The sequence below is a fragment of the Coccinella septempunctata genome, chromosome 3 (genome assembly GCF_907165205.1).
Source record: "Coccinella septempunctata chromosome 3, icCocSept1.1, whole genome shotgun sequence".
Classification (NCBI taxonomy): domain Eukaryota; kingdom Metazoa; phylum Arthropoda; class Insecta; order Coleoptera; family Coccinellidae; genus Coccinella; species Coccinella septempunctata.
The window spans coordinates 1,726,329-1,750,903 of record NC_058191.1 but is presented as its reverse complement, the minus strand read 5'-3'; the positions used below and the strand labels follow the sequence as shown (position 1 = coordinate 1,750,903).

General features: G+C 35.0%; 1 protein-coding gene across 1 annotated transcript; it reads right to left on the bottom strand.

Annotated features, from left to right (window-relative positions):
* LOC123310197 (rhodopsin-like) lies at positions 1–23,094 on the bottom strand. Its single transcript, XM_044893631.1, has 7 exons — positions 22,746–23,094; positions 17,410–17,765; positions 8,258–8,417; positions 5,037–5,232; positions 3,819–3,951; positions 1,316–1,546; positions 1–350 (listed from the first exon to the last, which is right to left on the bottom strand). Exons 2-7 carry the CDS (start codon positions 17,557–17,559, stop codon positions 102–104), a joined length of 1,119 nt encoding a protein of 372 aa, XP_044749566.1. The 5' UTR covers positions 17,560–17,765; positions 22,746–23,094; the 3' UTR covers positions 1–101.
* Positions 23,095–24,575: the final 1,481 nt, after the last annotated feature.

Sequence of the window (24,575 nt, the reverse complement as noted above, 5' to 3'; positions counted from 1 at the left end):
TAATTAACTAAAAAATATTTATTGGCTAACATATTCTGTTTGTCATAAAAAGATACTGAGATAAAATGAGCTACAAAAATGATGAGCTGCTTTTCCAGATGTCAAACTTGAGTTACTTCACATTTTTCTCCATCATTTTTATTGGCATCCACATCCCGGTGAACAGGTAATGTGAGGTGCGCAACTCTTCTTTTGCTGTCTCCTCTCGATTCTATCACAGAGGAATCCAATTTTCGTTGAATTTTCAATGGAGAATCCGTGTTTTGTGGTATATATTTGGTCACGCAAATATTGTAGCTCTCACTCATGTTTGAAGAATTTTGCTTTCTCCTCTTCCAGGATTGCTGAAACTGAAAGAAATGATCGAAAGTAGTAAAGTAATGAATTATCGTTAACACGGCGATGAAAGCAACAATGATAGATAAATAATCTTGATAGGTATGTAAAAGAAAGTTGCCATTTTGTTAGCCATTTATAATTCAAGATAATCTGAATGGTTTATATGGAATTCTATTCGTTGGATTTGTCATAGGGCCAGTTATTAAAGAAAATCATTGAAAATTTGATGAAAATAATTTCTCTTCTTTCCATTATTCGAAATAATGTAAAAAGAAGCTTTGTTGTTTTACTAAATTTCATGGTATCTTGTAGCTTTGTCGTATATGCTACATATTTCGAAAACGATTCTCTTGAAATACCCAGAAAAATCCAAATTGTTATAAAAATTCAATCAGTAAGCTGTGGTGAATAAATTCATTGTTAGTTTTGACACATCAAATTAAACTCGGTATTTCTCTAGTAATGAATGTGTCTTCACAACTTGTTATTTGATACCAATCCAAATTTTAACACCTTGTATCTCGAAAACGGATCGTTTGCTATCCCATGTTTATGGGACTTCTTTTGTTAGAATTTCTTAAGGAAGCTTCCCTTTTCGTTTGTACTTCCAATTTAGGAACACCCTGTATATCCATTTGGTCAAGTTTTCGGATTTCAAGAACTGTATATTCATTATCATAGCAACAGGAAGCCCAATACATCCAAATTACTATAAAATAATTTCTATTTTGTAAATTAATTTATCCTTTTTCAGAAAACCTTCTTCACGAAGAAAATAATAGAGCTAAGTGCCGGGTTAGTTAGTTTCCAATAAACCCTGTAAATTTTTACAACCTTGTTGATGTCTAATAACAAACCTTATGAACTTCTTGCCAAAAAGTTGAATGAATTTCAGTGGATTACTTTCTAAAGAATATCACTGAAAAATCTGCCTAGAAAATCGAAAAGAAAAATATTCACTGTTCAAAGTACGTACCTGAGCGTTCAGACCGACGTATACAATTGGATTATAGCAGATACTGCTCTTAGCTAAAAGGGACGGAATTACTCGTATTCCTGGGGATAGGGAAGAAGCATCCCCGAATTGTATCAGCAGTGCCAACACAGCATATGGTGTCCAAGCTACCATGAACAGAATGATCATCAAAAGTACCATGTAGGCAATCCTTTTCTCGGCTTTCCTTACCTGGCCCATTTTGATAGAATTCTGAAAGTTAAAAAAACACAGTTACTCCATATATCAGGTAGATAGATATAAAGAGTGATTCAAACTCGGGGCTAAGAATTGAGGGACGTATAAAATTTGATATTCTTGATAAAAATTTTTTTGCCGCTGAAGTTTCGTTTCCGAGTTATCGGACTTTTAAATTTCCGTAGGCCACCAATTTGTTTTCATAAATTACAGTTAGACTAGAAAGAAATGATTGAGTTGGCTGTCACCTGCTGAGAGAACAAAATTTGTTTACGAATTTAAAAGCTGCTTTGTTGATTAAGTTCTTTTGGTTAATTTGCGCTTTTCCAGTTGAGTATATGCTGATGCAGATATTATTTTTCTGTAGGGGTTTTCTGATGGATACACATTAAAAGCTTGTTGGGAGTACAATAGGAGATTCCCTAATATCTTGGAATCTTTAAATTCTTCGTCATCATAGAGATGTCGATTTTCATGAAATTGGATGACGTGTTTTATTTACTTCTCCTTAATCACAAATCGGTATTTTGTATTTTTCATGATGAACTTGAGGTTATGTCAGAAATCGTTTGTTACCTTCAAACTTTTTGCATACCAGGTATTAGCCGCAAATCCGAAAAATCATTTTTCACCCCTAGAAACCACCTCTGTTTCGGAGCTTTTACCAAGTTCTCTTCATCAATATACAGGGTGTTTTCAGAGGTGATTTTTTTTTGACAGAAGGTAGAACTCATCAAAATAAGTCGTTTAACAAAAAATTGTCCACATAAAATAACCAAGATGGCTGAGATACAACCTCAGAAGGTTCGACAATATTTCATTGAATTTCAAGTGCGGCTTCGGAAAAACGAAACAAAACATAAACATATGGCTGGACAATGAATGGTACAGTACCAAGTTCATCGGATCAGATGCATCAGGTCACTTTTGAGAGAATCGTAATTGTTGTAGCGTGCAATTTAGGGTGAAAAAAAAATTGAAAATCGAGGCAGTTTCTCGAGGGTGCTTATGTTAGTTATGTTGAAAAAGTGCTATGATGTTTCCCCATTTCATCTCATTTTTAAGACGATTGTTGAAATGTTCGATCAAGAAGATTGTTATGCCCATTGTGAAAAAATTCGTGAATAATTTAGACGAATTTTATTGGTCAGATTTTGAAGCATTATACTATTTTTTAAACTTGTGTCCTAAGTCTCTCCTGTCAGTTGGTATCGAAATGAGCTAAAAAAATAATGAGAATAATTCGGCAGTCCTAAGTTTTCATTTTCATTATCACGTAAATATCGAACGAGCCAATATCATAAACGAAACCACATATTCGAATCAGGAGATAAGTTTTTTCCCACTGCTTTGAGATAATTCAGCTAACAAGCGGTCTAGGGTCGTATTAGGATTCATTTCAGTAACCATTTTCTATTTTTTTTTTCAACTTTGTCATTTTAAAAGTTTTATTGTGTATAGGTGATTTTTGGTGAAACGCTTCATTTTGACCATTTCTGCCTTCTGTTGAAAAAAAGCCTCACCTTCAAATACACCCTGTATAAGATTCACTTATAATTTATACTATAAATTTTCCGACCCCCACATACTGTCAAGAACTTTTTCTCTCAATTCTCTCTAGCATTTCTCTATGAGCAGATGTCAATGTTAGAAACCGTTTGTTCGAATTCTAATCTGAGTTAAAGTTGAGCGGAGTCAAAGAGCTTTTGGTGAAATTGGCCCATAATGCTCTTCTGAAACCGGGCATTAACCTACCCTAAATATATTAAGGAGAGCTCTTTTCTTCAGACTGCCAGGGAGAATTAAATTTGAACTAAAATTCTGCATCAATGAGCCTAATCCAACCGTTACAGAACATGGTAGAAAATGAAAACGTTTTTATTCCTAGGAAGAATCACCAAAAATAAGATGTTAGAAAGATCTTTTTGGAAAACCTATTTCCAAGAATACATCACCATAAATCGGTACAAACTAAACCTACTTCTTCATCTTTGAAAAATTTTCAACGCCCTTTACGTAATGCAACAATAGAAGTGTATTGATTGCGTTTCGATAGAACTTCATGGAAGTTTCAAATATCAAGTGTGGGGTTCCCAATTCCTCCAATTCCTCTAATCTAGAATTTGCTGTTCAAGATGAGCATAATCCCTTAATGGAATCAGAGAGGAGTTTAGTTGAATTCTGGAAACTTCCAAGATTCCACTGCATATTCCACTCGATTACTTATTGTGAAACTCAGTATTACTGCTGTTATATACTGGAATGGAATGAAATAACAGTCACTCACCTGTTTCATTTGCACTACGATGTTTATGTAGCTGAAGACTATAATTGTTACGGGAATAAACAGTCCAAAAATGAAGAGGTAGCAAATATAGCTCATGGCGTTTAGCGTTTGCGTCTCCCAGTTGATGGAACAGCTGAAATTAATGTTTTTGTTAACGTTTTCGTAACGGATACTCCATTATTCGTATACCCGCAGACACAACACTGTATACGTATAAGAAAAATATGAGCACAGGTTTGTGTTCTGTTTGAGGATAAAAACGACACGATATTGAATTTCGGTGATTCGGTGTCCATTCATTCAACGACAGTTATGAAAAACTTTTTACTGCATTGTGTAATTGTCGGATATCTAGCCCAGGAATTTGAAAATATATTTTATACTAGCTTAAACCCGCGGCTTCTCTAGCGCAACGACCCCGGTTAAAATAATAATAATAATAATAATATGGTAAGACAAACATACAAACAGACAAATGAATTAACAAACACGCAGACTTTCACATTTATAATTTTAGTAAGGATACAATTCATGAATCTTGGTCCTCAACTTTATCAATAGGCTTAGTATTCCTCGAAGGAAATAATTTCCAGAAAAGATTTCACAGACAATGAGCAAATTCATACCACAATAAGGACTGAGATATATCAAATTGTGCAATATGATAGGTATAATATGACCACATAGACCAGGTCGAAACAAGAATTGAGGCAAAAAAAATTCTTAGCTGTATGCGATTGACCGGAAAATTTAGTATGATCCTTTAGCCCTGATCTAACAAAAGATCATGCCGAAAAGACAAGCAAGAAAATAGCAGCTCTGCTAAATTGACCTCCATATTGACGAGATCTTAGGAGTTTCCTGACAAGGCATTGATGCCTTGGGCAGAACCTAATAAATTGGAATCTAGCAGAAACTGACTAGGGCAGATTCTGTGGAGAAAAGGAAGAACGTCCAGATACCCTTGTTATAAGATGCGTAGCAATTGCAAGCCAACGCATAAAATGCTTTGAGAGAGAAACTTACAGAATCAAAAAAGTAACCTAGCTGAAGCCGTCTCAGATACTGTAGTTCATAAGAATTCTGGAACTGGGTGGCCAGTTATAGACAGTTTAGCGGTGGAAACAGCTGTGATGACAATATATCTTTAGGTCGTAGTGAAACTCAACACCTTATAAAAGTTACATCTACATCTTCATTATGAAACTTGTCACTCACCTGATATTTGCAGCTTCGTTCACATATTTACCCCATCCAACCAGAGGTGGCACTGTCAGCGCAAGGGAATAAGTCCAAATTCCTAAAACCAGAATCGTGGCACTTCTTCTGCTGATTATGTAGTTTTGAAAAGGTCTCGAGACCATCATGTATCTTTCGAAGGCAAGTACGGTGAGAGTCGTTATCGATGTTATACCTGTGTAGAAGGAACAAATTCAATTTCATTAATTGAATGTCAGTAATTACTGAGAAAATCCTGATTGATAGATATAAATATCTTATTTCGAACGATGAATCAAACAAGCCTTAAAAAAATTCAGTACCACAAGTAGGTACAAGTACAAGTTTTTTTTTTAATCATGTTTCTCCTTCTGCGTGCCAGTACTGCCAGTATTGCCAGTGGTGTTGATCATTTCAAATATAAGATATCCGTAATGCAGTTTAGACGCTATCTGCTTTTGTTCTATAAAAATATGATATTGTCACCAGAAAAACAGAATGTCATGATATGGCGGTATCAAAGTATCGAGAAAACTACGTAAACATGTAAAGATATCGACTTAACAATCCACCCAACACAAAGAAAGACATTGGTAAGGCCGTCACGATTTCAGAGTTCTCAGACAAAAAACGTAAATTTATGGCTTCTCTATATTTACACACTGTAGAAAAAGTATGCCTTAAAACCCTGCGTCCAGTTACGTGAAGACCAATGATGGTGCTCACACCACTGCCAAAAATCCAATATCGGCAATGAAACGTCGTAGTTATAGCTAGAGTTTCAAGAAAACCAGATGATTCCCTAAAATATGTGATATGTATTCCCATAGCAACGCAATGTTCCTGAAAAGTGGCAATAATGTTAAGAGTTGTTTAACTAACAATCCGGCCAGCATAATAAACTCTCTATTCCCAAAATCTTCACCGAAAAACGGAAATTTCTGGGTGTCTTTTACTCACACCCTGTACAATAAGCAGGGATGGAATAAGAATACCTTGCGCCACTGACATACAAATGATACTGCTTTGCGTCTCTCACCAAAGTAATGTCTAAAGATAATCAAACTTAGGCGATTACTTAGGTTCCTACTTTATTTGCTGCTTAGTGTATGTAGGTAGGTACTCATTATTGTTATAGTTCGAAATATTTCTTCCTCAGTTATGATTACGAATGGTGGGATGTGGATAATTCCTGAAACTTTCTACATGAAGAATTTTTATGATGCAGCTTTCCTGCCACAAATCTGCAAATTTCACAGGTTTATTTTTGGTTATAATAAACCAACATCTAAGCTAATGCTCAATACATAGTAGGGAAAACTGGGAATATAAATAGAATATAACATTACTAGCAAGGTAAGAGGGTTTTTACTGGCGAATGGGGGATATAACTGACGAGCCGCAGGCGAGTCAGTTACCTTCTTGAGCCAGTAAAACCCGTTACCTTGCGTGTATTGTTTTATATTTTATTTGTTTCTCATTTGTAAAAAGGTTAGATAAATTCCAAAAAAATCTCAATAATTTGTCGCAAATGTCGTAAGCTATGGAAGCGTTGCCATGAACATGTCTGTTTATTTTTCTTTACATTTGTTTTGGCGAAAGCGAAAATGAATGTACCAAAAGAAATTTTATTGAGGCAGCCAGCAGTGTAGCTTCAAGTTTATTATCTGCAAAATCAGCTTCAAGGTACGAGCGAGAATACGACGACTTCAAAAAGTGGCAAAACAAAAATAGTGTGATTGGGGTAACTGAAGATGTTTTGTTGGTCTACTTGAATCAACTATCAGCTAGATTCAGCCCTAATACTTTATGGGCAAAATGTTCTATGCTGAAAAGCTGCTTGGAAATGAAAGAAAATGCCCCTCTTCGCAGGTTTGTTTCCCTTAAAAAATTTATTGAAAAATATGACGTTTAGTTGTCATTTCAGATTCACCATAACCGATGATGGCTGCAGCTTCAAGCCCTGCATGTTATACAGAAAATATGTAAATCTTCGGCCCCCTGGAACTGAAAGCCTAAGATTTTTTTTGACATACCGACATGGAAAGTGCATTTCCTTTAATGCTGGCCAGCACACTATTGGTGGTGTCCCAAAGCAAATAGCGAAATATTTAGGTTTAAAAGACCCAGAGTTATACACCGGCCACTCTTTTCGCAGAACTGGAGCCACTATGGTTGCGGATTCGGGTGGAGATATTTTAACACTAAAGCGTGCAGGAGGGTGGAAGAGCACCGAAATTGCGATGAGTTATGTCGATGATTCGGTCAACAAAAAAATCGAAATGTCTAGCAAATTATTTGGTAGTAAGGAGAGTACGAATTTTCTGCAGTTCTCGAGTTCAGCAGTTTCTGAGTCAACAGATGGTTCATCATCATCAGTATCAACTCTTTCATCATCAAAAATCTGTGTTACTGGAAATAACAACTGTACCATGATTTTCAACATATATGACGATAAAACAAAATTTTCTAATGTAAATAATACTACTAACTTGTAAAAATTTTGCAAGTTATTTGTCAGTTTTACAAGCTAGTGACTTGATAAAATAAACTTTCTTGATTAATATTGTGTTTTTGGAAACTGACGTTTACAAATGAGAAACAAATAAACTTATCATCACTCTTATGTGAACCTATCAACCTATGAGTAGTTCAATATTATTGAGAGCCTTTGGTACAACCGCTATCGAGTAGAACATGAAAAAATTTATTGAATTATTGTCAAATTAATTGAAGGTAGCCATCCTTGATGAGGCAACCCATGAGCCATATGTCCAATTAGATCGGGGACAACCCAGAGAAACTGATGTCCGCGTGAAATCTATAACTGGACTCCTAATGAACCAAACACATGGAAAGTGTGCTTTTCATTGGCAACCTTTCGCTTCATTCAACAATGAAAATTTTCAAGGATCCTGTATATTTCTTTCTTCATGTGAAGTGGTACAAAATTTTGGAATAAAAGTATCACCTTATTACAAATTATTAATCCAGCCAAAATAAAGATTATCAGAATTTACCATCATAAGGTCGTTACTACTTCCAAGCGGACCAATTCCTGGGAGAGTTTTGGCTCCTTTACTACCCACAATCTTTGCGTTGTGTTGGGCGTTAAACTTTTGACCGAACTGTTAAATTAAAATCATTTTTTTGAGACCGGATTGACAAAATTCGTGAACTTGTTTTGAACATATTATTGTGAATATCGTTAAAATACTCACCTAAAAGTGACATGAAGAATCCGTATATTTGGCACATCATAGTTCCGAAGATCCAACCGTGAGCTAGTGCAGACAGAAGAGCGAAAGGATTCCCAAAGATGGAAACCGAAAAGTCACTGCACACCAAATTGAATAGTATGATATTCAAAGGCGTCCAAAGCTGAAAAATACAAACGTAAGTTTCCATTTTGCAGTTTATCACTTGTGACTCATTCACCCAACTGCTGTTTTAGGCGAAAAGAGTATGTAGGACTATTGAATATTGAATACTCAAAGGTAATACATTGAACGAAAATAGGCTAATTAAGGAGATTCATTACCTATCCAATGAAAATGTTGTCAATGTTGTATGTTGTATGTAAATTTATTCTTCACATCCTTAAACATTTCTAAATTTTCGTTTTGTCCTGAAGTAAACTTTAAAAATTATACAGCTGCTGAGTAAACATTGAATAAAATATTTTTCCTGCTTTTATTCTTACGTAAGATGAAGATAAATTAGTGCAAAGTTAAGATACTTATACATATAATATGTTTAACAAGGCTGCGCACTTTACGCTCTCTATCCCAAAAACGGTTGACCGTATGAAAAAAGGTCTTCAGCGAAATTTGTCGCAAATTTTATGTTCTACAACTTTTATAATGTTTATTTGTGAACCATCGGCCGTTCTAGAAAATTTTTTATTATCTTGAAAAAGAATAGATTTTCACTATGTACAAATTGTAATATTTTGAAAGCTCACTACATGATCTGTAAATTTCAATTGCAATAAATTTCAAGGCTTTAATATTTTTCTAATGAAACGGTCCATAAGACCAAGCGCCCAGATGATCCAGTCCTATCAAAGCGAACTCATTAATATTATTACAGCACAATTATTAGGTACGTGAAGCAAGTTGACAAAGTGACTTGAGTCATTTTTTGTTCGATCTACCAACTCTGGATTACTATAGTCTTCTGACCTGCTCCTTCATCAAATTCAATGACTTGTTTACTCCTTACCGAATATAGTTAGGTCTCAAATTGGAATTAGTGTTATAATATGCCCAAAATATTACGGATTATATGCATTGCCGCCATAAGGAAGCATCAATGATCAAGGCTTCGCCAAAATATGGTGCCAATAAAGTGTTTAGTATTCATACGCTTTGTCGAGGAAGTGAATATTATATTCAATCGTGAGATTTTCATCTTAATTGCTAGATAATTAAAATTATAATCTATGTATTTAGTATATATGTACTTAATAACTATCAGTATACAGGTTGTCCCAAAACTAGTGAATCCATCGAGATAGAATAATAGAGAGAAGTCATCATTCGACTAAAATGGTATCAGATCCGCCATATTGGTACGAGACTCTGACATTCATGAATTTTCTGTCAGTTTTGCGTTTTTTAGAGTTCAATTCTGGTCACATTTACAAAATTGCGTTCATTTTCCCGATTCATATTGGACAATAAAATGATGTCATGTGCTCTAAGCAGTTGTTCCAGCAGAGACGAGGTAGATAAAAAGAAAATCACAGGAATCACATTTCATAGGTGAGAATGAGTAATAAACAGATCCGTATTCGTAATACTTCCATTTCTATCTTGATACTCTGATAGTAAGGTATATTATTATCTTCTTCTTCTTCTTCTTCATCTTACGTTAGGACTTAGTCCTGTGTTTTCTGCAATGTTCCTCATTCTTGGGATGCCGACGTCCAGCTCTCGTACCATCGTTTTGGTGGTCTTCCTGGGAGTCTCGAGGTATTGGGCTTTTCTGTTTTTGCTATTTTGGGTAGTCGGTTGTCGGGCATCCTATCTACGTGGTCTCTCCAGTGTCTTCGTCTTGTTCTGGCCCATCTCACCACGTCTTGTAGTCCACAGATCTCTCTGATTTCCTCACTTCTCTTATGGTCGTACAATGTATAGCCCGTTATACTTCTCAGTACTCGCATTTCCGTTGTTCTCAGTTGTCTTTTGGTTTGAGCATTTTCGGCTCGTGTTTCAATGCCGTATGTCATGACTGGCCTCACACACGTCTTGTAAATTCTGACCTTGCTAGCTGTGCTCAAGTGTTTGTTCCTCCATACTATATCGCGTAGGTATCCTGATATCAGGGAAGCTTTTGTTGTTTGGCTCTGCACCTCTTCTTTTAAATTTCTGCTACTTGTTATTTTAGAGCCAAGGTATGTGTACGACATTACTTGCTCGATACTCTTATTATACACTGCCAGCTTGCATCTTCTCGGTTCCTTAGATACAGAAAGGCATTGGGTTTTTTGGGTTGAGATAATCATGTTGAAACAGTCTGCCGCTCGTTCGAAAGCATAGAGAAGTCTCTGAAGGTCATCCTCATTTTCAGAAATTATCACAGCGTCGTCCGCGTAGCACATGATTTTAATTTCCTTTCTTCCCATTCTGTATCCTCGACTCTTGCTCTTAACCTGTCTTATGATCTCATCCATGACCACGTTAAAAAGTATTGGGCTCAGGCTGTCTCCCTGTCGTATCCCTGACGCGATTGGTATTTCCTTCGTCAGCCCCGATTCCGTCTTGATGAATGTTGAGGTGTTGGTATTTAGTTCGCTAATGAGTCTTATTATGTTTGTATCTACTTTTCGTTGTTTTAGTAGTCGCACTATGTCCGTGAGGCGTAGGGGAGAGTGGGGTAATTGGGAACGGCGGGTAATTGGGAACAGCTAGATAAAAAATACTTCCTCATGTGCGACCCTGTCTTCAACATTTTCAACGGATGCATCTAACGATTCTCAGGGCGTATGTCAAAAGTTGCGACGATAAGTTGCATATTTCTTGTAACGGCGAGTCAAAGAATTGTTTTCGCATTTCAACTTTAATTTTTCCGTGTGTTATAACAGATGTAACTATCTTATTTTGAAGTTTAGATGTGCCATATTTCGTTGATTCCATACTGGTACTATGTGTTTTCTAAACCTACGTGATTTGAAGTTGAAAGAAAATGGATAAGTGAATGCCAGCCACTTTTAATTCTTTTGATAACTTGGGGTAATTAGAAACGATATCAGGTGGGTAATTGGGAACGCCCCTTATATCCCTTGCGTTTCCAATCACTTTTGTGCTGCTCTGGTTGATAGTTCAAAAAATATTTTAACGTTGAAATGTGTTGTTTCTAGATACCAAGAAATTATAAAAAGAAGACTGAAACGAAATATAAAAGTGAATATCCCCGCTGTGTGTTCGAAGATTTAAGAAACGAAAAGCTTACATTAAGCTGAGCTGCAACTGAGAGAAACAACAGTGGATACTTGATACTTTTGTGATATGTGCCATTTCTAATTATCCCATTTCATTTTTATTCGCCATGGGACTGTTCACAATTACCCCATAGGGTGTCGGGTAAATAGAAACGATAGTATTTTTTGTTTTCGTTGATATTTTTCAGGAAACGTTGATTTTTTATAGTTTTTTGTTTCCGATTAGTACATAAAGAGCAGAGTTAATTTTTTAATGGAAGTTTTATATTTTTATTGATTTTTTGTATAATTTTTCAGCGCTTGAAATTAAGTGTTCCCAATTCCCCCACTTTCCCCTACTCTATCGAATGCCTGGGTGAGATCAATGAAGCACATATAGGCCGTTTTGTTAAATTCTATGGCTTTTTCGGTTTCTGATGGTAAATATGGCATCTATCGTCGATCTGTTCTTTCTGAAGCCTTGCTGTTCCTCGGATATTCCTGTTGAGACTACCTCGTCTGATATTATTTTTGTTAGTAGCTTCGATACTGTGCTTAGGAGGCTTATTCCTCGATAGTTTTCGGGGAGGGCTCTCTCTCCCTTTTTGAATATGGGTATTGTAATACTTTGTTTCCACTGTTCTGGTATTCTTCCTGTGGTAATTATTCTGTTAAACAAGGTGTGCAGCTCCTGAATTAGGTCATCCCCTCCGTATTTCAGCATTTCATTGGTTATCTCGTCCAAACCAGGTGATTTTCTATTTTTTAGTGCATTGAGTGTTTGACGTATTTTCTCTTGGGATATTGACCAATTCCCATGTTCTTCCACATCCCCATACTCACATACCACTTTGTTGGTTTTGCCATATAATTGATGAAAGTGTTTTTCCCAAGTGTCCGATGATATCCTTGTCATTTGTATATGTTCGTTAACTGGCTATTATATTATTAATAATTATATAATAATAATTATTATATTATTATATTATTATCGTCTGAAGAAAATATTTGATATTCGATTAACTTCATTTTAACAGATTTCCTAAAGACCCACTAAGACGTGTATATCTTGGGTGAAATTTGTTAACCAAGGAATCTGGCAATCTTCGAATTATGAGGTGTTTTGTTCCAAACATTTTACAGCAGAATGTTTTGATCGGACATCACAAAGCTTAGTTCGTTTGCAACGAAATGCGGTTCCCACAATATATGAGGTAGGTAAGAAAAATACCTACACGTTTATATGATGATTGATTTTGAGAAAGTAATTTGTTGTTGTGAAATTTTAATTTTTCCTGGAGCCTGAAAGCAAGGAAAATGAGGAATTTTACCTTATTTTGTGAAGACTAGATATACTAGCTTTTGTATAGGAATTTACTTAAATTTCTTTCCATTATAGGAGGAAGCAGTTCAACCACCAAAAATAAGAATTCTTTCTGATATTGTGATTTCACACCAAACGGAGATTATTGACGCAGTCGTAAATAAATCTGCTCTACCAACTTCTGAAACTAGTCCACAAAAGACTGACGATTTACCAAGAATTTCAAATCAGATGAGCTCTCTTATAGAGAATTCTCCCAGGAAAAGAAAATTACTCACAATATCCATCTAAAGATGTTATTTGGATGTTTTGACCAATAGAATACTCAGAGAATTCACCAATACAAATGAATTCTTAGATTTAGTTGTACATAGTTTAAACCAATCTGTACTTGATGGGCACAGATATTTATTAATTAAAAGCGCTGTTTATAAATATATTAATGTAAGAATGACATATTTAATGAAAAGAAAGCGAAATGAAAAAATTAGTATGAGGCACTATAATAAAAAAAATTATTTTGTTTAAAGGCCAATAAATCATTTATTTCCACAAATCTATATTATTTTCCTTTTGTTCATCTGGGTATAAACTAGTAAAAATTGTCACATTTTATTCAGATTTCTCAAAAACCGAGTAAAAACTTTGTTTGGGTGCTCACTTTCAAGAATATACCTATACATCTCCTTGAAAGTTTTTTTTTTTTTTTTTTTTTTTTTTTTTTTTTTTTTTTTTTGTGTAGCAGGGGGAAAATCTGCAAACAGACGAACACACCCTCTCCTGAGGGGGAACAGTGTGGGGATTCTCACTCTCTGAGCTCGAGACCCACTAAAAACCCTTAACTGCTTCTTCATAGGTTCCGGGCATTTTGCCTATTAACCAGTTGACTCTTATGGTTTCTGGACTCTCACACGATCGTAGTCGTGTTGATATTTGTATGCTGCCTATAGCTTTTATAGGTTAAGCTCTTCTTTGGTTACATTTAAATCCTTAACTGATCTCTCGGTCTTCGTTGGTAGGTTCTTGACCTTCTAGCTTCTTCTGTTGGGTCGTAGTCGACTAATCTTCGTAGTTCCTCATTTGGATGTTGTTTGGCTTTGTCGAATATCCTTTCCGCCTTTCTCTTCATAAATTCTGTAACTGGTTCCCATTCCAAGTCCTTGTAGATTTGTTTGTTCCTAACAAACCAGGGTACGTCCATCGCCATTCTAAGGAGTTTATTCTCAGTGGCCTGTATTCTCTTGATGTGGGTCTTGGCTGCGAAGCCCCATGCCGCCGATCCATATGTGAGTTGTGGTCGCGCAATAGTTTTAATCATCGTCAACTTGATGTTCTTATTCATATGACTTCTTCTGCCTATGAGTGGATAAAGTTTACTCATTGCGGCTTTTGTTTTATCAACAGCACATTTGATGTGGTTTTTCCATGTAAGTCCTCTGTCAAGCGTCACTCCTAGGTATGTTGCTTCATTTTTCCATTCAACCTCTTGTCCATCAACTTCAAGGTTTTCTTCCATCCTCAATCTTCTCTTTTGCAGTAATATTGCTTGAGTCTTTCTTCCATTGATTTGGATTTTCCATTTGATGCACCATTTGAGTAATTCATCTATGGCTTCCTGCAGTCTCCGGTGTATGATCTCTGGGCGTCGATGTCTGAACGCTATTCCTGTGTCATCTGCGTACAAGGTGAGCATATTCCTAGCATTCTTCGGGATATCATAAACGTATATTACGTAAAGTAGAGGTCCAAGTACCGATCCTTGAGGCACTCCCGCTTCCAATTGTCTGGTTTGAGAGGTTGCTCCATCTATCTTCACATAAAAGTTTCTATTCCTCAGATAGTTCCTTATAATCTTGCATAGCTTGGTCGAATATCCTGCTTTTTTCATCTTGTAGATTAGGCCTTCATGCCATACTCTATCAAAAGCTCTCTCGATATCCATCAGAACTAATCCTGTGGCCTGTTTTGTCTGCATTCCTTCGGTGACGTATTCTATGAGCCGTAGTAATTGGAGTTCAGTCGAGTGTTCTCGTCTAAATCCAAATTGTTCGGGTGGGATTATCTTCAACATTTCTGTTTCCTCATTTAGCCTTTTGGCGATAACCCTCTCGACGACTTTTCCTAGTGCTGATAGTAGGCTGATCGGTCTATAATTTTGAGGAAATTTCCGTTCCTTTCCTGGCTTGTTGAAAACTATCATTTCTGCAGTTTTCCATCTCTTTGGGTAGTATTCGGTCCTCATCACTCCGTTTGTTATATTCGTCAAGGCTGCTATTCCTTTTCTAGGCAATTTCTTCAACATATAATTCGTTATCCTATCTTCTCCCGGTGCTTGAAAGTTTACTGAATCCGACCCTGTTCTATCCGCCATATTGGTCCCAGACTTAGCCACGCCTAGTGGTACCGTTTTTTTCTAGCACTATTGAATCTCATAGCGTCTCCTCTCTATTCTATCTCGATGAGTGAATCAAACGTCACACCACGATAGAGTAGATCAAATACTATCGAATGACACCAACATTAGTTGAGCGAAAATGTACGGTTTCTGAAAAAACCTAACCTAAACTTGCCGATTTTCGAACTATTTTTTCAATCACAAGGCCAATTTGTGATTAAGGATAGCGTTTTTCTCCCATATTATCACCCCTATAGAGGGGTATTATACTGAGTAACAAAAATTATTTAGAAAAAACAATTGTTTTAATTTACATTTACTTAGGTTATCGATTAACTACTTGAAATAATTTCAATTAGGGTAGATAAAACAATAATCTTAGTTCAATATAATTTAAAATCGATATCCTTTTTCACAAACTGGCCCTGTGATTAAGAAAAATAGTTCGAAAATCGGCAACTTTAGGTATTTCAATAAAATTCTGATTATTTTGGAAACGGTACATTTTCGTTGAACCAATGTTGGTATAATTCGATAATATTTGGTCTACTCTATCGTGATGTGACGTTTGATTCACTAGTTTTGGGAAACCCTGTATATTTCATTTCAACAAAAGTAATCAAGTTCAGATAATTTATGTTGAATTTATAAAGGTTCTACAGTTCTCATATGGATTTTGCATCCCTAGATTGTTACCCATTGAATATCGCGTAGTTCTACAGTTCTACACAATTCATGAATACATACGTCATTTTCAGCCTTGGCTCTTGGAATTTAGTTTTATCACTCTCCAGATTTGAATAGCAGTGACAGAAACTCGATGAAAATCCACCATAAAACATTATACGGGGTGGTTCTCATTGAAGTCCCGTATTTGAGAGGCTTATAACTTTTGATGAGGGAGCCAAAGAGTGCTCAAATCTTTTGCATACTCTACTGTATATAAATGTTTTTCACATTTCTGCATATAAAAAAACATGCTATAGCCTGCAGAATGATTTGCCCATGTTAAGTGTAGAGGAACTCCAAGCTCGATTATGTCTTAGAAGCTATCAAATCACGTATGTAAGACCATTTAGCAGAATTCGAAAAAATTGATATCATGTTATATTTTCTTGGACATATTGAAAATTTACTTTTTTGTGGAAAAATTACATATTCTTGTGAAGGTTTCTCTCTTATGCCTGAAAAGATATATAAGATACAAGAAATCATATGAGAAATGTTTGGTAAATCTAAAGTTCTCCTATCATAAGTTATTTATAAGCCTCGCAAACACGGGACTGACTCCATTATGAACCACTCTGTATAAGAACTCATGTATGTGAGGGGCTATTTCATTGTATTTGGTACTGTTGGAAATATACAGGCCGTTGAAATTTCATGAAAAAACACTTCCTTCTTTTATATTCGCCAGAAATAGTTGATTGGAAATCTCATGATTTGAGATATACAGGATGAGTCAAAAATATGTACGGAGCTTTCTGAAGGTGAGTACATTGAAGTATAGTTTTATAAATAAACTCATGGCCCAAAATGCATATTAAGGGAGATATATCCTTCCAAAGTTAATAAAATTAAAAAACTTTCTCCGCACAACTTCTAAACGGGGAATGCCAACAGATTGAAATTTTGCGCATAAATGTATGTTGTTGAAGTGAATTTTTTCATTACACTTCTTTATTTCTTATATTATGATATGGGGTGTTTTTAGAGGTTTTAGAGGGTTAGTCATGATTTTTTGGGACAATTTCTGTAGTCGTATTCGTTTAGGTGAAAAAATTGAAGCATTCGATGGAGCGGAGAAAATTACATGAAAAAGGTACCTACTTTTATCCAAATAAAAAAAATTTAATCGTTTTCGAGATATTTGAGTTTTTGTAGTAACATGATATCAGCAGATTCATTCATCGCGAGATTCACCGATGACAAAAACTCAAATATCTCGAAAGCGGTTAAATTTTTTGTATTTGGATAAAAGTCCTTTTTTCATGTAATTTCCTTCGCTCCATCGAATACTTCAATTTTTTTCAACGAAACGAAATTGTTTTAGATTTTATTCACTTTGGGCCATGAGTTTATTTGTCAAACTATACCTATTTTTCAATGTTTTATCACCCCCAAAAAGTTCGGTGAACATTTTACTCACCCTGTTTATGTTTTTTTGAAAAACCAAGATATTCACGAGATACTTAGTCCACGTAGCTCGGAAAAATTGAACCTCACTCACCTGCTTATCTCTGAGCATCAAGATTATCACGAAAAGATTGAGAAAGAAGCCCAGAACTCCTATAATCAATAAAGCCAATGCCGATGCTATGTATCCAGCATCATCCATCAGAATTACCACTGTTTCGTTGAGGTTAGTATCATTCGCCATACAGATTCGAGGATTCGGACACCCATAACTCAATTGATGTGTGGAATAAATTTTCGTTGAAATCACGCCAGAATCCTTCCTTCAATATCAATTAGCACGAACCTTCTTGTATTGCATATCTACCTTATTATGTCGTATTCGTTTTCTCCCATTTATCAAATATCACATGTCTTTCACCTCATTTCTATATTATTGTGATCAAATACCTGAAACAAATATGAAAACGATGGCTTGAATAGGGTAAAACCAAGTATACTTGGTTCAGTAACTGGGTACTGGACACATGGTTATCATTTCTTTTCGTTTTCTCTGATTATTTATTTTTATAATATCTATTTGATTATATAATTTTTCACAGTTTCTTCTTCATATTTGGATATTATGTCATATTTGTTCAATTTGTTTATGTTCAATTGTTCATGCCAATCTATTATTTTATATCTTCTGAATATTAGTTATTTATAATAACACTTTGATTACGTAATTTTTCTTGTTCAGATCTGGATATTATATTATATTATATTTGTTCAATTTATTCATGTTCAATTGTCCTTGTCAACCTATTGTTTAATACTGAATATTAGTTATTTATAATAACTATTCGATTACGTAATTTTTCACAGTTTCTTGATCACATTTGGATATTATGTCATATGTGTTCAATTTATTCATGTTCAATTGTTCTTGCCAACCTATTATTTAATACTGAATATTTATTTGTTGATATTCATAATATTTAAATTTTTTATCTATTTCAACATAAAGTGTTTCTATTTTTGCCTGAATAAGTCCCAATAAAGGCCCCGAAATGTCGTTGAAAGAATAGCATTCTATGGTTTTGTTCCTTGATCGATATCCTTAATTTCACATATTATTTTGGAACGATACTATAGGTTGCGATATTTATAAAAGAAGAAAAATAGATTGTTGCGACAAAAACATGAGTATGTATATTTTTATCAAAAATCTTCTGGGCTCCTTCCACTCGAACTCCGAATGAAAAATCAATTTGTGATTCTTACTTATTTTAACATTGAATCCGACCGCCCCCGAGTACATTAACTTTCTTCTGTTTGTTAGGACCCGCCGCTTCCCAAATGGCTTCGTTCAAGTTATAACTTCATTTCATTAATAGAGGTACATTACCCTGAAAACCCTTCAAATTAAGACTACCCGTCCATTTATTTAGACTTCCAAACTACACGAAGAAAAAATCTGAGTTCATGCAAACACAGGAAAGTTGAAATTTAAATTTTGAAAATGGTTTCTGTTCGAAGGTAACAAGAATGGAATAAAAATCTGGGAAGGTATAATATATATAATGGTACATTCTTTGTTGCGACAATTGATAGGTTGAGTTGCAGATATCCGAAAGGAAGGATTCGGAAACATTTTTATGGAAAATGGCTTTCGGTTAAATGTTTGGTATCTTGTGGATAAAAGTTTTCGGGATACAGAAGATCAAAATGAAAAGTAAAGCTCAGGATTTCGAACCATCCTCTATGTTCTCTGATGATATTTGATGATTGATGAGCTTCCATGCATTTTTGTTGGGAACAATTGAAATTTCTTTTTTATACAGGGAAGATCATGCTATACATTTACAGGGTCTTCCACGAATGATTGTACAGGGTGTCCCAAATTGCTTGATTTTGGCTGTTGCGGGTATATTCCAATTCTAGACTAGATAGGTAAAAACGTTGAGAGGAGTCCATTGGTGAACTTGTTTTTTTGAAGAGACAACCAAATCTTTCATCAAATGTCTTTGAAGACGCTCATGATTCTTTGTTCTAAATCAGCCCTATTTATGACTGGAAAATATTATTTTCAACATATCCTCATACGAAAAAATCCATAGAATGGAGGTCTGGTGAATTTGTTGGCCAGTCAATAAGATCATGTGTTCCCATCCACTGATTCCCGAATAAAATATCCTGCTTGAATAATAATGTACTTAGGTATTTTTGTGATTCCATTCTGAAAGTTGTCTAAGTATATCTCTGGCAATGCTTCTTTTTTGGAAATAATCACCTTTTCTATTATGATGCATTCAAGTATACTTTATTCAAATTTATTTTAGCAGTCGGTTGGCCATGAAATAATTTTCTCAAGTTTTTGTAACTAGAACGAAGTTAGGTTGGCACTCATGAAATGTCGTTGATGTCATAACGCCGTTGCCACAACTTATATCAATTTTTATTACGAAAATGCCGAAAGTGATTGAAAAATGAGACAGGGTTTCAGGAAGTGCTATTTAGAATTCAGGTCCGCTCATTCAAATAGTTATACCCTGATATTCTAAAATCCACAATACGTCAGACGCTAGCGAACATATTCAATGTAAGAGAATTTATATAATGTTTCATCTGAATCTAAACGACTTATATTTCAGCTGGATATTTCCACAATCAGAAAGATTGTGAATGAAGAAGATTACAGAGAATTTCCTTCTATTGGGAGACCCAAAAAAGTGGTGGCATTTGAGAATTTTATGTTTGAGTGAATTAATGCGAAAAGTTTACTACAGGATTTTCGATAAATGTCATCGGAGAATAAGTTCCCTGAAATGGATTTTTCTATTTTTCATTTGACTTGTCCTATACAATGTAAATGTCTTAAGGTACTAATAAATACCTAATTATTATTATTACATCAATTCATTAAGATGAATAGCCACAAATACGCGCAAGTTGCCCTGTTACTTGTTTATTCATGTGAAATTTTTGTTCAACGGTGAAGTTGCATCTTAATTTGAAACTTCCTTCAATTCCTTTTACTTATTTTGATGCAAGATGATTTTTGTTGAAGAATTTAACATTCTTGTAATTATCTGTTAATTCCTTCGGGAGATACCCATTTCCAACCACTGCTCATATGCATTTCATCTTCGGGTTAATATTTTTGAAATCTACAAATGATGTAAGCCAAAGAAGATAACGAACATTAACTCTCCTCAAGCTAGTGCATATTATGGTATTATACTGATCTCTTGTATTTTCCATGCAAATAACTGGATTTGGTATGCCTTCAATCAGTTTGTATAAACTTCAATTATGTTCGTCACATATTTTCCGAAGAGATTCGACATTGTGATAAAATACGTAATAACAGAAACTTTTACGTAGAACGGGCAACATAGCGTTGATTTAAAACCCAAAAATGTTTTGACAAGCTTCATAACCCCACATTTTCGTACTATACAGAGTGAAATGTGTCAAATTTCCATGGCCAACCGACTGCTAAAATAAAATTGAATGAAGTATAGGTATTCCATGTTCACTTCATTCATAGAATAATGTATGAGACACTCTAGAGTTAGTTATTATTACTCTTTATTGGTGATTTTGATTTGAAGATGTTAGTAATCTATCGACATTTTATTAAATAGGGGGGTGAGTCTTTGACTCGTACAAATATTTCAACAGTGGATTCTAGAGATCAAAAGATTCACTATTATATTTTCTATACCATTTTTTCCGATTTCGCCCTTATAAAAAATATATCTATTTTAAGTTTTTATAATGAAAATGTCCACCCCTGAAAAAACAAAATTACCTTCAGAATAACTAGCTTAATCTGTGTCACTACACATCATCTGTGGATCTTTTAAACAGAATTGTATTCAGCCAAAGTTCCCAATTTTTTAAATTTCACAGTTACTTTTCGATTTTTGAACATCCAAATGTTCGAAAACAGCGCATTATATGAAGAATACTTTCATTTTACAAATCGTTCATATATTCTTTAGATAGCGTCCAACTTAGTTTCAAGAGTTAGGTTTTTTGAATTTTTGGTATTTTTATGGTACATCATGGTCATAATGAGAAAAACTGGAAGACGTGGATGATATCTTGTGTTCGAAAAAGATTGATCAAATAAAAGAAAAACTATATTTCGAAATTTCTTCAATACAACCGTTTGGGAGATAGAAATAAGAATTTCTTACGGTTTTCCAAAAGTCTGTATCTTTAAAACCGAGCCAATTCGAAAAAAATGTGTTTCTTTTGACTTCAAGTATCTACTGTTGAGTCAAAAACTCCCCCTTTACATATACATATATTGTATTATATGAGATCAAAAGAAGAATGCATTCTTATTCAAAACAACGGTGTTGTTTTTTCTCACCTTGGTAGATAAAAAAAATTATATAGTGTACAAATCCCAGTGACATATCGTTTTTATTTCACATTTTCGAAATCGACAAAATATCAAAATTTTATTATAACTTCAAGACAAATAGAGATATCTTGAAACGATGGCCTTTCCAAGAAAATCGGCCAAGGATTCATTCAGTCTAGAAGTATCAGAAACAGCAAATCAAGCAATTTGGGATACCCTGTACAGGCTTTTAGTGCAGATGCAGGACTTTTTGAGGAGTCTGAATCAGTATTGAAATCATGTCCTAACTATATTCGTACACGATGTTCTTTGTATTTCGCCAAAAACTTATGATTGAACAAAAAATTAAAATTCCTTGTATTGATGTATTTGATACTTGCTAAAAGTCCAAGTAAATACACGTGTTTCTCTATCACAGTAGCTTTTTGGACTCGGGCTTCTTCAATATGAAATATCGTGTGGGCTTCTGCGAAAAACAGGGAAATCACGGATTACATGTTAAAAAATCCATTGAAGATATACCAACTGAAAAATTGAAAATGTATTTGATTGCTTCTTCACTTGCTGAAACTTCAGTTTCAAATTGAAAGGACAACATATACCATGTTTTAGTTGTTTTTCAGATCTGCTACCTAAATTTCCACTGAGAATTTTGAATTTCTAAATCGATTGAGATATGTGATAAAAATAAACATAAAAAAACCATTCTTGAAGCTTTTCCATTTAGCTTTGTTTCATTTCTACAGATAGAAGAAAAACCCTAAGTTATATTCTAGTAATTGGCTTTAATAATCCGATACTTTTTGTGAAAATCTTTCACACCTTGACCTTCTATCTCATAAAAACTAGCAACATCTGTATAAGACTTCTTCAGCTTAATCGTCATATAATTAGGACTGCTGTTGTTCATCATACAAACGCCAGCCGTAACTGAAAGCACCGAAAAAACAAGAGAGCCCCTCTGTTATGAATGATGATACTGCAGTATACTGCAGTATACTGCAGTAATGTGTAGATATATCTCCACATTTCAAAGATGAGAATGATTTTGGATAAAGTAAACTCACTGAATTGGCACTTTTCCTTTTGGTGAGTATCGAAAGAGAATTTTCTGTATATTCAAAAAGCCTAGTTGCTAATTTTCTTCTGAAGATGCACGCTGCACTTGACCGAAATCAACACTCTATAGCATTCATTGTAGCTGGACTGGGACTAGCTTATTAATTTCACATTGAAAACTCATGCGGCAACAATAATGAGAAAATCCATTTCCAGTTTTCCGTAAATAAACTCACTGTAACATAATTCATCCACTACATTAAACGCAACTTTCGCAGACGTAAATATCCGTTACATCGTGACTTGTGCTGTAACAAGAATGCTACTGTTCCTGTTCACTGTTGTACAACAACAGGGGAAGCGTGACACTCGAGTTATAGTTTCATTTGAGCAGGAAGCAGAGTCTGCGCCATAAAGTTACCTGTTGCTCCTTCCAGATAGGAAGAGGATTTAATTCACCATTCTCCCATTACGGGAAAACTGAGGGTCCTTTGTGGGATATTCTTCAGTGCCTTTTATCCTCCTCGGAAATCCGTTTAAATCAGAGGGAAAACAAACTTTTTCCATAATGCTGAATACTTCTCCGGCAGCAAGATTGACGCATTGAAATCCTGTTTGATGCAGCTTTATCCACCCAATTTAGACCATCTGTGGAAGGTATTTTAAGAACAAAAGTCAGCTGATATGTCTGAAGTAAATTAACTTGGAAATTAGGTTGAGCAAGCCGCAGTCCCACATGCTCAAGAAGATAATCATTCAGACTAAGGAAAAATGCAGCAATTTTTCAGCTCATTATGATCTCAGTCTTGCGTCTGTCACACTCCTCTCTCAAGGAACATCCACCTAACACAGATATTAAAAGGATTGAGCTATTTTCGAGCTTTTTACCAGTGTTCGGGCAGGTGAGGTCAGATCTGCTTCTGGTAGTCAGGTCAGGGCTGCTCCTCAGCTTCCTGATGTTGATCAAGTCCTGTTTCCTTCTTGCCTCCTTGGATGGGTTCCTGATCTCCCCTCACTTCTGGACGAGGTGGATAGTGTTCTTTTCTTTGTTGCAATCTACTTGGATCACAAAAGACTGATTGCAAAACTTCAGAAATTTGGCATACGTGAAAAGGCCTTGAACTGGATAAAGGGTTATCTCAAAAATAGAAAACAATTTGCCTCAGTAATAAACGCAAATCAGGAGTTTGTGAACTCGAGATCCATCCTGAATGGAAGAAGTGTACCCCAGGGTTCAGTGTTGAGGACAGTAATTTTAATTCTCTATATAATCGATATCGCAGGAAATATTGCATTCAAAATTTTTCTATATGCTAATGACGCTACCGCAATTGTATCGGAAGAAATAATACCTACCTCTCTACAAAATAACTCGCAAAATTCTTTTATGAAAATGGTGTATCATAAATGCATTACATCTTAATTTGAATAAATGTTTTATTTATGGTTTACCACAACTATAATAAGACCATCAATATAGAATTAAATTTATTTGCATTTAATTTTTTTTTTTGGAGATGTCACTGTTTGAACATGAGTAAAAAACTTAGATCAGTGTGTTTTCTTTTCAGAAACCTGAAGGATGTTTTAACATGGGAATAGTTAGTTCTATTATATCATTCGCAGGTATCATCACAATTGAGGTATGATTTGGCTTTCTGGCCTCTTCTAGTGTTGAAGGTGTTTTTGTAATTAGGTGTTTTTGTAATTAGGGGATACGATGTCTAGCCTCTAGCTCTCATTAGCCAGAGAGATTCCTGTAGACCATTTTTTTTTAAATCTGAACATTTTTACTTTACCGTCAATTTTCATTTTGGAGTTGGCCACATTGGTGTATG